The sequence below is a fragment of the Vicia villosa genome, linkage group LG6 (genome assembly GCF_029867415.1).
Source record: "Vicia villosa cultivar HV-30 ecotype Madison, WI linkage group LG6, Vvil1.0, whole genome shotgun sequence".
In the NCBI taxonomy this organism is placed as follows: domain Eukaryota; kingdom Viridiplantae; phylum Streptophyta; class Magnoliopsida; order Fabales; family Fabaceae; genus Vicia; species Vicia villosa.
The window spans coordinates 105,245,262-105,259,792 of NC_081185.1; the positions used below are offsets into that span (position 1 = coordinate 105,245,262).

At 34.4% G+C, this 14,531-nt stretch overlaps 1 protein-coding gene across 4 annotated transcripts; it reads right to left on the reverse strand.

Annotated features, from left to right (window-relative positions):
• Positions 1-1,417: 1,417 nt before the first annotated feature.
• On the reverse strand, positions 1,418-4,645 carry LOC131609466 (serine/threonine-protein kinase STY13). Of its 4 annotated transcripts, none has more exons than XM_058881160.1 (8): positions 4,497-4,644; positions 4,326-4,401; positions 3,878-4,140; positions 3,010-3,142; positions 2,619-2,814; positions 2,328-2,452; positions 1,972-2,130; positions 1,418-1,875 (listed from the first exon to the last, which is right to left on the reverse strand). In XM_058881160.1, exons 3-8 carry the CDS (start codon positions 4,075-4,077, stop codon positions 1,582-1,584), a joined length of 1,107 nt encoding a protein of 368 aa, XP_058737143.1. In that variant the 5' UTR covers positions 4,078-4,140; positions 4,326-4,401; positions 4,497-4,644; the 3' UTR covers positions 1,418-1,581. The 4 variants fall into 4 exon arrangements, with proteins under 4 accessions (XP_058737143.1, XP_058737144.1, XP_058737145.1 ...); XM_058881161.1 differs by having other exon boundaries at positions 4,289-4,401; XM_058881163.1 differs by having other exon boundaries at positions 1,653-1,882; positions 4,497-4,645.
• Between the last annotated feature and the right edge of the window lie 9,886 nt (positions 4,646-14,531).

The following is a 14,531-nucleotide window of genomic DNA, read 5'->3' on the forward strand; positions in this document are numbered from 1 at the left end:
CACCGGATAACTTGCAGTCAAGTTATCCGGTTTGTAATTTTTCTTCACCGGATAACTTGCAATCAAGTTATCCGGTTTGTAATTTTTCTTCACCGGATAACTTGGTTAGATTTTTTCCTAACAACCCTTTCATGTTTTCATCATATTTTGACTTCATGAAGATTAAATGTAGTGTCTGCAACGCCCCAAACCACTTTCAGAATTACCGACTAACCCCACAGACCAACACGAGTCTTTTCATCATACGTTACAGACACTAAATTTAATCTTGATGAAGTCAAAATATGATGGAAACGTGAAAAGGATTGTTAGGAAAAGATCTAAAACCACTTAGAAATGATGATGGTGCATAATTTTTAACTAACCCAAAAATTACAAACAAACAAAAAATAGGCAACAAGGAAAACCGTGGCCAAAAGTAAATAAAGTAATTATCTACAATATTAGGCAACGATTCTCTAGCGTAGGATATACATTTTTTCATAAGTTGCAAAAACCTGTCTATTTGAATAGGCCACGATTTTATTTATTTTAGGACTTGGTTTTTCATTGTTGCATAAGTTATTTGAGAAAAATTACATATCAAAAAATTTGATTAAAACTTGATTGCAAGTTATTTGGTGAATACAAATTACAAACCAAATAACTTGACTGCAAGTTATCCGGTGAAGAAAAATTACAAACCAGATAACTTGCAGTCAAACCGGATAACTTGACTGCAAGTTATCCGGTGAAGAAAAATTACAAACCGGATAACTTGACTGCAAGTTATCCAGCGAAGAAAAATTACAAACCGGATAACTTGACTGCAAGTTATCCAGTGAAAAAAATTACAAACCAGAAAACGTGACTGCAAGTTATCCGGTGAAAAAAATTACAAACTGAAAAACTTGATTGCAAGTTATCCGATGCACTTTCGTATGGGTGTGAAATGATAAATATTAAATAATTAAATTATTTTATAAATTAAAAGGATAAAATTGAAATATTTTAAAAAATGTAGGGGTAAAGGGGTAATGATAGGTACAAGATATAATTTTCTTGAACCTTTAATCGTGGGCCTTGTGAGCACAAGAAAAAAAATATGAATGCAAATCATAGCTTTATTAAGATCGCACTATTGTCCAAAAGATGCATATTTTGTCGTAACGGTTCTTTAAGATAACGTGGATAATTAGCCGCCACAAAAGAATTATTAAATTTGGTTGTGTTGACTTTAAAAATGTGCTTTTGGTTATATTCGTTTTCTTTAAACTGTACCTAAAAAAGTTTGAATTTCATTTCATGAACCTATATATAAAGATTAGTTTCCAAGTAAACAAACAAATTTATCCTGAAAACATATTACACTAAATCATCTGTGATGAGTTAACCTTTCAACTTCCTTTGTAAACAATCCTTTTGTTTTTCCTTGCTCTTTCAAAAACTCTATAAACAACATTCTATTCTTTTGTGGAAATCGTTACAACCTTTCTAGTTGTAACCTCAGTGGTTACTCAATGAATGTACTAAAATTTACATATACTTTACTCTTGTCATCTACAACAAAAGGGAATGGTAAAAGGTTTTAGCACCTTACGGTTAGTTTTTTATCCTTTTCGAAGAAAACAGGTGGCGAAGAAACGCAAACTTTCCTTTGTTCCGGGCAGAAAACTCAGTAATGGCACCATTGCCGTTACTAGTTGAAGCCGCCTCTGGTTCATTGTCGGGTTCTGGTAAGGGAGGAGATAGTGGCGAGAGTGTGAAGAGAAACGCATTGAGCATTCGGATGATTTGGTTAAAGCTTGGTCTCATGTTTGGATCTTCAACCCAGCATGATTGTATGATGAAAGCAAGATCGGGTGATATATCGTCTGGAATTTTCGGCCTCTCTTGCTGCAATCTCAAATGCAAACGGTTTCTTGATTAGAAAATAGCAACAACCCAGTATATTGATGAATAATAAACACACGGTAATTTCGAATTCAGTACCTTGAAGGCAGCAGCATAAGCAGCCTGTAAATTGGACATTCCTTCAAAAGGCATGCGATTTGTTAGTAGCTCCCATAAAACAATCCCAAAGCTATACACATCAACCTTGTTGTTATAGTGCTTTTTCTCTCCCTGACGTAACGTTACCGTACTATACAACTGCAAAAACACAAGCTGTCATATAAGAATTCTATGGATACAAAGTATCGTCATGAAATCCATAAAAACATTTTTAGTAGGAAGAGGTTGCTAAATGATACATTATTAGCATGGAAAAGTGTCATCGTGAATGGACCCTCTGATTCACATTTTTGGATAGTTATCGATAAAATCACGTTCCAAAGAAGACAGCATACCTCCGGTGCCATCCATCGGTAAGTTCCGGTTTCTGCAGTCATCATTTCAGTCACCGATTCTTCTCTTGCAAGCCCAAAATCTGCAAGTTTTACAGACTTCTGATTTGCTGTAAGCAACAGATTGTCTGCATTGTCACAGTTTCAAAAAACATAACACTTATTAAGTTTAGAACACATCGGTATATGCCTCGATCTAGCATTCAGCCGTTAATGCCAAAACAAAACGTCTACAAACATACAGTTTATCAAGTGTACATGATAATTATATCGACTATATATTCATAATAATACCAGGTTTTAGATCTCTATGTATGATCCCGTTAGCATGCAGCCAATCCATGGCCCGAGCAACATCAAGGGCAAAGTTTATAGCCGTGTGAAGGTCTAATGGTTTAGGTCGGATACTTGTCAAATATTTTCGCAGTGACATCCCTGGTAAAAGTTCTGTAACTATCACCATTAGAGGATCTTTACATGCTCCAATAAACTGCGAAAGAATAATCATAAGAAAATCAAAATCAACTTAGAGAGATAGCTATCTTCAATTAGAGAAAATCAACAATCCCACTTCACATGGTAGAACTGAGAATAACTATAACGTACTTCACATAGATGGATAGGATTCACTAAAACATAACCGCAGAATTCGTTAAAAGATAATCGCAGCAATGACATTTACTACCTTCACAAGATTATCATGGTGGACACGAGACATCATGTTAACTTCCCGTGCAAAACGATTTTCAAGTGAAGCTCTTTCTTCTGAGGTGCTCCCACGCTGCAGAACTTTTATAGCAACTATTCGATCTACATATCTGAAAAATTATTAAGTCAGTAGTTCATAAGTAAAATCAATCAACAGCATATAATTATCTTATCATTGTAGAACCGAGACGCGCCAAATCAGTAGAAAACAAAAACGCCAACTGAGTTAGTGAAATTCGTGACGTCTTTTCTATAACCTTGTGATTCCCGTTGGAAAGGGGCTCTGGAAATCAGAAGTTCGGTCGGAAGCTAAATTAAGCATGGCAAATAATTATTTCAGGATTCAAACTCAGATTCTCCCGAATGATTAATCCTAAACTGGACCTCATTAACAACTTGAGCTCAACCACTTGGTTAAAATTTGTGACATTCAGTTATTCAATTCATGAACTAAAAACCACCCAGTCACTCAACAAGAAAGCAGAAGCAACCTATAAAGCACAGACGCACCGAACATGATACTAACACTGACATGTCGACACCGATAACAATTTGAACAAATTAATAAATTGAATGTAATCACAAGTGTCTGTGTGGATGTCCGATGTCCGACACAGACACAAGACATAGACACGTCTTTTTTCAGAGGTGCTGTTGCTCCAGAGTAAGCAACTTTTAGCCATAGCAAACATTGAATTCTTATTAAGCATTCATCCAAAACAACAACATAAAGTAAAGAAAATTGAATAATCCCTCCATCTAATGAAGCAAAAATCATAATCATTATACAAACTATGTCACAAATAGATAAATACTCTCACAAAATAGATGATACATCCACTAACCTTCCTTGATAAACCTTTCCATGAGCTCCTTCCCCAATTATAGAACCAATAAACAACAATTTCGGATCAACCAGAAGATTCTCATCAATCGTAAACTGTGTAGTACTACCAGTAGCCTCCGTTAACGACCCGTTAACCCGAGACACCGATTTTTCACATTCCGTCTCTTCAACTTCAACATCCCTCTCTCTAAAACTCATGCTGCAGCAACAACCTTAAACTACACTCCAATTCCTCATTTCAATTTTTTCCCCACAAAAAAACTTCAACCACAAAAATGAAAGCCAGAAGCATCTTAGAGGTATATAACATATGATGAAATTTCAAACTTTACTTTACCAACCAAAACCAATAATAATAAATAAATAAATAAATAAATAAATAAATAAACATAAATAGAAACTTTATTACATCATATATATAAAACTCTTTCTTTTTTTTTTCCTACCCTAAAAAGTCGCTAGCATATGCTTCTATTTTCAATCTCTTGAGGTAGAAGCACAAGACCTTTCGGTGCAGTTCATCTAAAAAAACAAAAAAAACAAAAAAAATATTACAAAGAAAAAGAGATAAAAAAAATATAAATAAAAACATAAATATAAAAAGAGAAAAAACAAACCATAGAGTTAGTTAGTTACACATCTTGGTGAGTTTGAGTTTGTGAGAAGAATAAAATTGGATGAAGAAGAAAAGAAAAAAGAAGAGGAGAAGATATTTGGAGTATAATGTTTGTTTATGGGTGTGTGTGCGTGTGGACTAATAATGGTAATGTGCGTTGAGGGCAAAAAAGAAAAAGAGAGAGCGAATGAGAATGTGACACGTGGAGGTGTGGAAAAGAGAAAATTGGCTCGGATATTGGGGGTTTTGTTTTGTTTTTGGATTTTGGATATGTATGAATGGAATGGGGCACTGGAGTGTGTACGGATGTGTATGTGTGATTTTCTCTTCCTTATTTTGCCTCGTGACAAATATGTACATTATTGTATATTAGTATTATTATTATAATAAAACAATAATTAAGTGGTACTAGTACTAGATTAAAAATACAATATTATTTGGCATTAGTAACGTGTAGTATTGTTGATGCATTTATCTTTTTTCTCAATTTTTATTGAGTTAGTTTTTATCTCTAATGAATATGCACTGACAGTGTAAAATAATTTTACACGGATAATCAATAAAAAATCAACAATATATTATATTATTAAAAAAAATTAAAATAATAGTAGGTTATAGTTGATTACATGATTTTAAAAACTATTCTATATTATCTATTTTCTCTTAGTTTATATTTTTTTCCTAGACAAAAAAAATCATTTTTGTATACAATTTTCATTAAATTTATTAATAAACTTCCTTCCATTCACATTATTTTTCTCATTCTACCATAAAATATCGGTATTTGTTAAATGTTTGGAAAACAATTGGTTAACGCTTTAATAAAAAAGAAAGGCCTTTGATAATGTATACATCGAGTTATTAACTTTTTTTTATTTAAATATTTTTAAATTTTGTGTAACTTAACAAAACAATTTAAAAAATAAATAAATTTTTAGGCACTGTGATAAGTAGTTGGGTATCAGTATTACAATTGATTAATAGTTTAAATATTGGTTACATACTAAAGTCACTATTAAAATAAAATTGATTAAAATGACTTCGATGTTGTTCAAATATAGTTAAACAATTTAAACATAAAAAAAAATAGTTCTAACAATTAAATTAGTTTTTATTGAACTATTAAAAACATAAAATAAAATTAAATAAAATATAAATGCCATTACACAAATTAAACCTGCACTTAACATGTGACTAATTCTTAGATCGCCAATACTTACATCGAGTCTCATAAGCAAATTTCACCATGTTTCTTATACAACTTTTTTTAAATACTTTTCGGATGCGAAATAGGAAATTGATGATGAATTTTTCTATATACTTTTTTATGTGAAATAGGAAATTGATGATGAATTATCGAAGTCTAATGTAGAATATCTTCGGTATGGCGATGAGAGTTTTCCATAGATGAAGGGGATATATATTCCATGTTATCACTTAACGCGCAAGTAAGTAAATTTGAAGATGTGTAATTTGCAAGAATAGAATGAAGCTTACCTTGGTGTGGCGTGAAGTCGCGCTTTTATATGGAAGGAAGTTAGATCCATTTCTAGTGGACGCGGCACCAGATGTAGGAGGTCGTTGGATTAACATCAATGGTCGAGATGAAAGCGTTGTTTGGCTTCGCTGTGCGGCTCATTGGTGAGAGTTTACATGCTCGTTAGTCTTGTGGGGGTGAATCTCTGGATTGGGCATTCGAATTGGGTGGTCTTATTGGGCCATATGGTTAGTCTTAAACAATTTCACATAGTTTTTGCTATCGGGCACGAAGCTAAGATTTTTGTAGGATGGTTGAGATCGTCTTCAAGAAAAATCTTTGATGTTTCAAGACCTCCTCCATGCTAGGAAGAGGCCGATGGTTAGTTGAGTGATCTTTGGAAGTGCGCATTAAGTTTGTGTCTTGTAATTGAATCATTTCACTATTAAACCTCTAAGATAATAGGGGAAGCGTTAATATAGCACTTGAGTGCACTCGAGTGGTGTTATGGGATCAAAGTCAAATCTGGACAGTTGGTCATGTGATAAGTGCAAAATAGTCGTTATATTTGTGTATATTATAGTGGCACTTATCAGTTCTTTTGTTAATATCCTTTTAATAAGCCATCACTTTGTGTATAAATATGTATAAATTGTGTTTAATCGAGTTTTATTGTATAAAATGTGTTGTTTGATAGTTTTTATGTCTTTTTGTAGGTATTCATGCATGGTTGAAGCAGTGAGTAATTAAGGCTAAAGGCTAAGCTTCAAGAATGCAATTTTTAGCAATTCATCAAAGAATAAGGCTAAAAAAAAGATGAGAAAAATAATCAATTTGGTTGATATTTTGGCATTGTTAGATATATCATTGAATAAGCTTTCCAACGCTTCGAAAACGAGCGTAAATCGGAGTTACGGTTCTTAAGTTATGGCCGAAACAAATCTCAAGTTGCAGTAGAGTGGGCTTAACGGGCTCTATTCCGCTAAGCGGGATCAGCTGGGCAGAAACACGTTAAAAGGGCCAAAATACTCATTTTTTAGGTTAAGTTTTGGGGTATTTGTTCCCAACTCATCAACATTCATTCTTGGTAGTTTAAAGCTTAGAAAACAACATTTATAGCTTGTAATCGAATGATCCGGAGCCGGGAGCTTAGTTGATCGTGATTGGCACTGTGAAAGATTTGGTTTCTTCTCTATTTCTTCTCTTTGCAAACTTCTATTTGTTGGGTTTTATTTGTAAGTATGCTTTGTTTATAAGTATATTGATTATTCATGGTGTTGTATGATTCTCTCTTTTACAAATCAATGTTGATATCTTCCTTAATCTTTTTGCTTTATGTTTGGATTTGTGTTGTTATAGACATATACCTCACAAATCTTGATTGAGGATGGATATCTATTAGTTTCTATATTCTAGAGATAGATTTAGAGCTAATACTCACTGTGGGTATCGAAGCTTAATGCTTCTGTGTTGTTTAAGTTGCGCGAGACATCGTCGATAAGAGCAAAACGGTTGATTTCTCACTTTGTGTTAGACATAACCTCTGTGTGAGTGGTACATGATGATATAGATGAGTTATTTAGGTTGAGTACAACTGAGTGATGAGTTTAAATATTTAACGGGTATGTGAAGTTCAATCCCTAGAGTTCTATCATTTCCAAAGAATGAAATTCTTTTTATGTTCATAAGTTTAATTCCCGCATTTACCGTTTTAACCCATTAACCTAGACTCATTAACGCGAGAAATTTTCAAACGACAATTCAATAGTATTAATCCTTGTGGAAACGATATGATAAAACTAAATAAATACTTACTTTTTGTTGCCGCTTCAACATCGTGCTTTTGGTGTTTTCTTGATTCTTGGTCGTTCATTTTAAGGCTACATGTTACCTATATATATCATAGGAGTGAAGTTGGATATTGTTTTTGTCTTCTTATATTTTTTATTGTGTTAGTTTTTCTTTGTTTTTGCATTCCTCGTTGCTTTTGAACCATGGCATTTTCACTTTCTTTTGATTTTTTTTGCTACTACAAAATTCTTCTTGGGTCTCTGGTGATTCAGTTTCTTCATTCCATGTGGTTATCTCAAGGTAATAATATTTTTGTTTGTACTTGTTGTTTCCGCTTTTTATGGGTATGGCTACCATGGGGAACTTGGGTGGTTTGGTCACGAACTTAATGGCTTTCTTTCTAGATTAGGCCAAAGTGATAAATCATATAGGTGTATGAGCGTTTCCCGGAGAGGTTGAGAATCTGGTGGAAAATGTTGTTAAATTTAAGGGATTGTTAGTTCTAGGAATCCAAAAATAGGAATTATTGATGCGAGGAATTCTTCATGGAATAAGAACCTGGACACTGGCACTAGTGTGGATAGGGGAAGTATTCCTTTGTATTAAAGAAGTTGTCGGGGGCTTCACTTTTCCAACTTTTAATCCTTTATCCAACTCAGAAGATAAAGACATTTTCAGGAAGGAACGGAAGGACCAAACCAATATTAGGGAGCATAGACATTCTTTCGATTGTGACCCTATTGATAATGAAGTTAGATGGTGGCTAGAATCACAAATTGCATCAAAGTATTTACGCTCGTTCGTTTTTCTTTTTGACAATGGAGTAGAAAAGTAAGGAGAATATCATCATAATAATGTGGCTTTAGATTAACTTCCTTAGGTAGTTTAGAATATGGTGGAAATTGTCTTTGTATAAAGAGGATTTAGTCGGCGCCTTCACCAACGTGGGTCCTGAAATAGCTCCTAGGATTTTGCTGCATGTTTATTTTGATTGTTATAGTAATTGAGTCTCCTCACTATTAAGTCTCTCCACACCTCTTATATTTAAGCATTTTCATTTGACAACATTTTAGCATCCATATAACATGCATTCTGGAAGCTCTAGTGTTCTCTAAATAAGACTTTGTTTAGTTTAATGGAAAGGAGGAGATGTCTCGCTGATGTGTAGGGCTTCCACTTTTTAGCCTTTTGAAATTGTTATAAATGGAAATGCTTTCGCGTTTGGGCTTCTTCTAAGGGATAAGGAATTCCTCTAAAAGCATCTTAATGTGCTCACTGTCAAAAGGGAAAAACTTCTTCATGAGCTCACAAATGGAAGGAAACTCTTTAGGGTAGTGGGTGATGAGGTGAAGAAGTATGAATCTCCCCCTTGTCTATACAAGAAGGTATAGTAATGGGCCTTGGCAGAAAAGGAAAAGGATATGGCTTTGACAAATATCCAAAATATACTATTTAATACCAAAAACAATTGTTCTTGCGAATGCTAACGGGGCTATAGACTCTTCTTACAATATAATGGGGAAACTATAGGAGGTCGAGGCTTGTAAGGATTTGAAAGTGGATCAAGAAAGTTTGCAATAAGTCGTAGTTTGAGAAGATCTATATGAGTAAACAATATATGAGGTTATTTGAGTTCAGTTATTCCATCATGTAAGTTACCTTTGGGGATTCTTTGAAGTAGGTAGAATTATTCCACCCAGAGATAAAGATCTTGGGGGAGCATATTATCATGAACAACAATAGTGGATGAAAAGGTAATCGTCATCCTTGGTGAAGGCCTTGCCTCTTGGATTACTTTGATTTCTTATTTTTCTTGTTTATGATTTCTTAGTCGGTGTTTTGGGTCGTTTTTATCTGGTATGGCTTGAGTTGGTAGCCACAATCCTTTGTAAGGATATTATTGAAGAATGTTGTGTGTTTTTTGTCCTTTCACATAACTTTCTTTGTTCTCTAATACCTCTTTTAAAAGGCAAGTGTTTAGCGTGGCAATTATTCCCACTATCTTCATCATCTTCGTTTGGGGTCAATTCCCATTATTCGTCATAGTTGTTGTGGGATCATGGCCGGTTGATTTTTTGGACGTCTCTGAGGAGTGCGAACAACCAAAAGTATGCTCCTCTTCACAGCCCCAACTGAAAACTCTGTTCAAGTTCAACGTGAGATAAGGTTTCACTTCATGTGCTTTGGAATAGCTAGCTGCCAAAAGGAGAGAGCTTGAATCACCACTTTCATGCTCGAGGAAACCTTCTTCTATTCAAGGTTTAGTGTTTTTCATTACACACCATCTTCAAATTTGAGGTTTGTAGTGTTTTACTTGTGCACCCCTTACTCATATTTTGATTCTAACTTTGAGTAGGTTAAGATTTAACATGTCATTCATATAATAGTATACTAAGGATTTTCGGTGAAGATTTTGTTTATTATCTTGGTAAAGAAATGATTAATGGTATATATTGCATGAAACAACTAAACAAAAACATGAAATGAAAATGAGTTAGCTCATGACATTCTTTCAATTGGGTGGCTCTCCTTGGCGATGAAGGGATGTTCGTTGATTCAAGGTGTTGGGTCATGCAAAGGAGTCGAATTCTTCCTGATTAGAGAGAAGCTCACTATGCTCGGTTTTTACTCGTGGATCATTAACTCTCCATCGTATGGAAAATTTGAGGTAAATCCTCTTACCTTTGAGTTATACATCTTCTGCTCCCTTTTTGTGTTTTTGCCTGCATTTATCAAATTAGAAGGTATAGCTCTGTACCTACTTTAGATCCTGGATCTAGCATATGGTGATTTTTTATGAACATTTGTAGGCGTTCGCCGAAGTTAACGACATTAGCTTCTAGGGGGAATTACCCTCAATTTGACAAATGATGTATCTTGGTTGTATTGTAGGGATGCATGTATTTGTCATACTCTTGAGATGGTAGCATTTATAGATATTTGTCCAGCATGCATTTTATGTTACTTCATCTTCTTCAAATGGATGAGGGAGGATGTTATGTCTAAAATTGTCGAGAAAGGTCTTCCTAAGATGCAGTTGGAAATGTTTTTACACAAGACCACAAAAAATTGAAGATTTATTATTTGGGAATCCATTCTTGCTCTAAAGGTCACCATGAGCTCTATTAAACCCCAAGGGCGAGTTACAGTGTCATTGAAATATTATAGGTTTAAGCCTCAATAAGGTGATAATTTTTCTTTTTAAAGCCCAACTTCTCGAAGAGTTCAACTTACATGATATCGCATGAGCCCCCTCCATCAATCCTTAAGACGTCAAAATTATCAATGGTCTTCATTGTCACTAACGAGAATATCTCTTTAGGGATGCCACATACCTTTTTCATTGTCTCTGAATGTTAGGATGGCTCTCTTTGGCTTCTCATTAGCACATATGTCCCTCTTTTTTATCTACTACCATTTGTTCGACGATCTTCCTTTTCACATTCCCCATCGACGGTGTCCCTAGTAATGAAATCTATGAATGATTATTTTCCTCTCCAAACTCCATCTCCATCTTCGTTGTTATCCTTAATTTTTATGGCCTTCTATATGGCCTCGACTGTTTTCTTAGGTGGTGTGTTGTTTCACCAATGGACTTATTTCTTACATGGTGAATCTCTCCACCTTATAGACCTCAGGGGGAGTTGTGTGCCTTTTGTGACCGTATTTATTCCATTGTCTTTACACATACCTACCTAACCTCCCATTATTAATCAATTCTTCAATTGCATATTTTAGATGGACTCATGGCTCTTGTGGAAGTGACATAACTTTGACCTATTCGTCCTTGCACTTTTTATGGTTGAGCTTACCTCACCCAACCTTATTAAATTAGATATTGGCACATTCTTGTAATACATTTTCTATCAAAGTGTTAAGTATTGTGTAAGACGAGAATATGGTGTGTGGCCCCTGATGTGAATCCATGTCCCCATCATCCTGTCATCTATTATTTCAAAGTCGTCCACCCACCGGATTTATCGACCCTTTATTTTTTTCTACCTCATCAGCCAACCATTATACCTCATAATTGTATAAAGGTTTGGACTTAAATGATAAGGTCATTCATACTCCTCGCACCTTCTAGCCATATGCAATCCATTCTGTAAGGTTCAACAATTTATATCATTGTTGGATCTGCCTACTCCCTCTATCACTTTAGTGAGTGGGTCGGTATCTTCTCGGAGGGTTTCCTTTTTCTTCTAGTGGATTCTTTTGACAATGATTATCATTTTTTGTTATCGTTTTTGCATTGTGAATTGCGTCATGAGTTTATCATACAACTTTCTCCAAGAATTGATAAAATTCTCCTCTAGGGTCTAAAACAGGTCATGACGGCTCCTTTCAAAGCTAACACAAATAGTATGCATTTCACAACGCTCCTGGCATGGTAATAGTCAAACATCGTGTCTGCATATTGTATGTACTTGTTTGGATCCTTTGTCATGTCATAATTGTCTTACTTTGGAGGTTTCTTAAGATATTTAGGAATCTTGCAGTCGACAATGTGTTTCGCAAACAGTTTTGTCTAATAGCAAGAAGGACCCTGGTGTACAGTAACATTTTTGTATCTCCTTTTAGAATGGTGTAAAGGGGATCCCCTAAGAGAGTGGCCTTAGCGAAGGGTGTGGCTACCATTTCCTCCTTCTAAATTATGAGGAGCAGAATTATGGATATGAGGATGACGGTGTTCGGGCAACTTGGATTCCCTTATTTATTGTGATGTGGTGGCGCCAAGAGTTGCTTTAGCTATGGCCTTGAGGTTGTTGTGGTGTAGTACCTTCAGTTGCGTAACAGCTCCCGATATATATATATATATATATATATATATATATATATATATATATATATATATATATATATATATTTGTTGATTATCTATTATACGTAGAAGTTTCTCATTTTGAATATGCATACTCTGTTGTTGCACTAGGTTGTATATTCTCTTTATGAATTTGTTGGCGCGTTGTATTCTAAGTGTGAATTGAAGTTGTTGAAGGTTTTGAGACATCTTTGGTTCAGGTGCTTACGTTTACGATGAAGGTTATTTTGATGTTTCGCCTTGGAAAAGGTTGGAACAACGACAAAACCTCAAGAATTCCCTTCTTACCCGGTAGAGGGATTAAAATCTGGTGAGAAAAGGTGGTTAGAGAGATCACTATAGTCAAATTGTCTTCTCAAGGGGGGGAGAAGATATTAATAAGTGGAGACGAGGATCGGTGTAGCGGCGTTGTTTGCAGCTATAAAGTTACGACTAGTTGTCGATCGAGTTGCTTTAGAAGCTACCATTGCATATGGTTATAAAGATTCAAAGTGATTAGATCAGTTAACTGGAACATTTGCAACGACGCATTAGAGGAGATCAGATGAATTCGATATGAAATTTTGTGAAAATTAAGAGCCGGTTTTCACATACGGTGTCATTATTCTGATGTGGAATAGAAAATTGGTTATGTGCATATGAACTCCATGGTGTAAACTCTCTGGTATAACGATGAAAGTCTTTTATAAATGAAAGGGTGTGCTTCCAAGATTATTACTCTCAATCACTCAAGTTAATGAGGGAAGAGAGGTGTTACTTTTAAGAATAGAATGAATTCTACATTGGTGTAGCGCGAAGCCACGCTTTTACATGGACAAAGATTAGAACCTCTAAGGTGGACATAACACCATATGTGAGATATTGTTGGATTGACATCAACGGTTGAGATCAGAATGATACTTGATTTCAATGTGCGCCTCCTTAATAAAGGTATACATGTTCGTCAGTCTTGAGCGAACGAATATCTAGATTGAGTCTTTAAATTAGACTGATTTTATTAGTTTGTTTGGCTTGTCTAAAATCATACTTTTGTTTTAATTTTTAGTTGCAGCTGTTGACATTATTTTTAATAGTTTTATTATATTCAAATACGAAATATTATGAACAATCTCGATTGAATTTTACCTCAATATTTTCCTTCTTATATTTTGTGGTGGGACTCGAAAAAGATAACAACTTACAAGAACAAGTTATTTGTAGAGGTGTTCGCGGTGCGGTTTTGACGTAAAAAGTCATCTGAACCGCAAGAGAAAAATATGTGGTTCAGTTTGGTTTGGTTGACTTTTAAAAATCAAACCAAACCAAACTAAATGAATACGGTTTGGATTGGTTCGATTTTTTAAATATATATATATATATATATATATATATATTTATATATATATATGTGTGTGTGTGTGTGTGTGTGTGTGTGTGTGTGACAACATATCTTTGTATTTAGCTATTTGTGGGTTATCAAATAACAACAAACTTCATCATATTTGGACAACAACTTTCTATTTAATATACAAAAATAAGATTAGAGAAAACTGGAATAAAAATCATAAAATAGTAGCACAAAACAATATCAAAAATATTATAATGAACAAAAAATAAACAGAGGAGATGAAATATTAGAGAAGATGAAAAAAAAAAGCAGAAGAGAGAAGAGATTAGAGAAGAAAAGGTGCATTAAAAATGTTATTGGAAGAAAAAACAATATAATAAAAAATGAGAAGATAAAAAAGAAAGAACATAAGAGATAAAAATGAGAAGATACACATTCCATTCCCATTGTATGACCTTTGTGCAATGACTTACGACCACGTTTGTCATTATCAATAGACATGAATTGAAATCTTTGCAAGTGATTCCAACTCTCCTTTTTTATAGTAACAGATTTCAACTCATCTTTAATCTGAATTCAAGTGCATTTTACATGTCAAAAGAATATTGAACATGTGTTT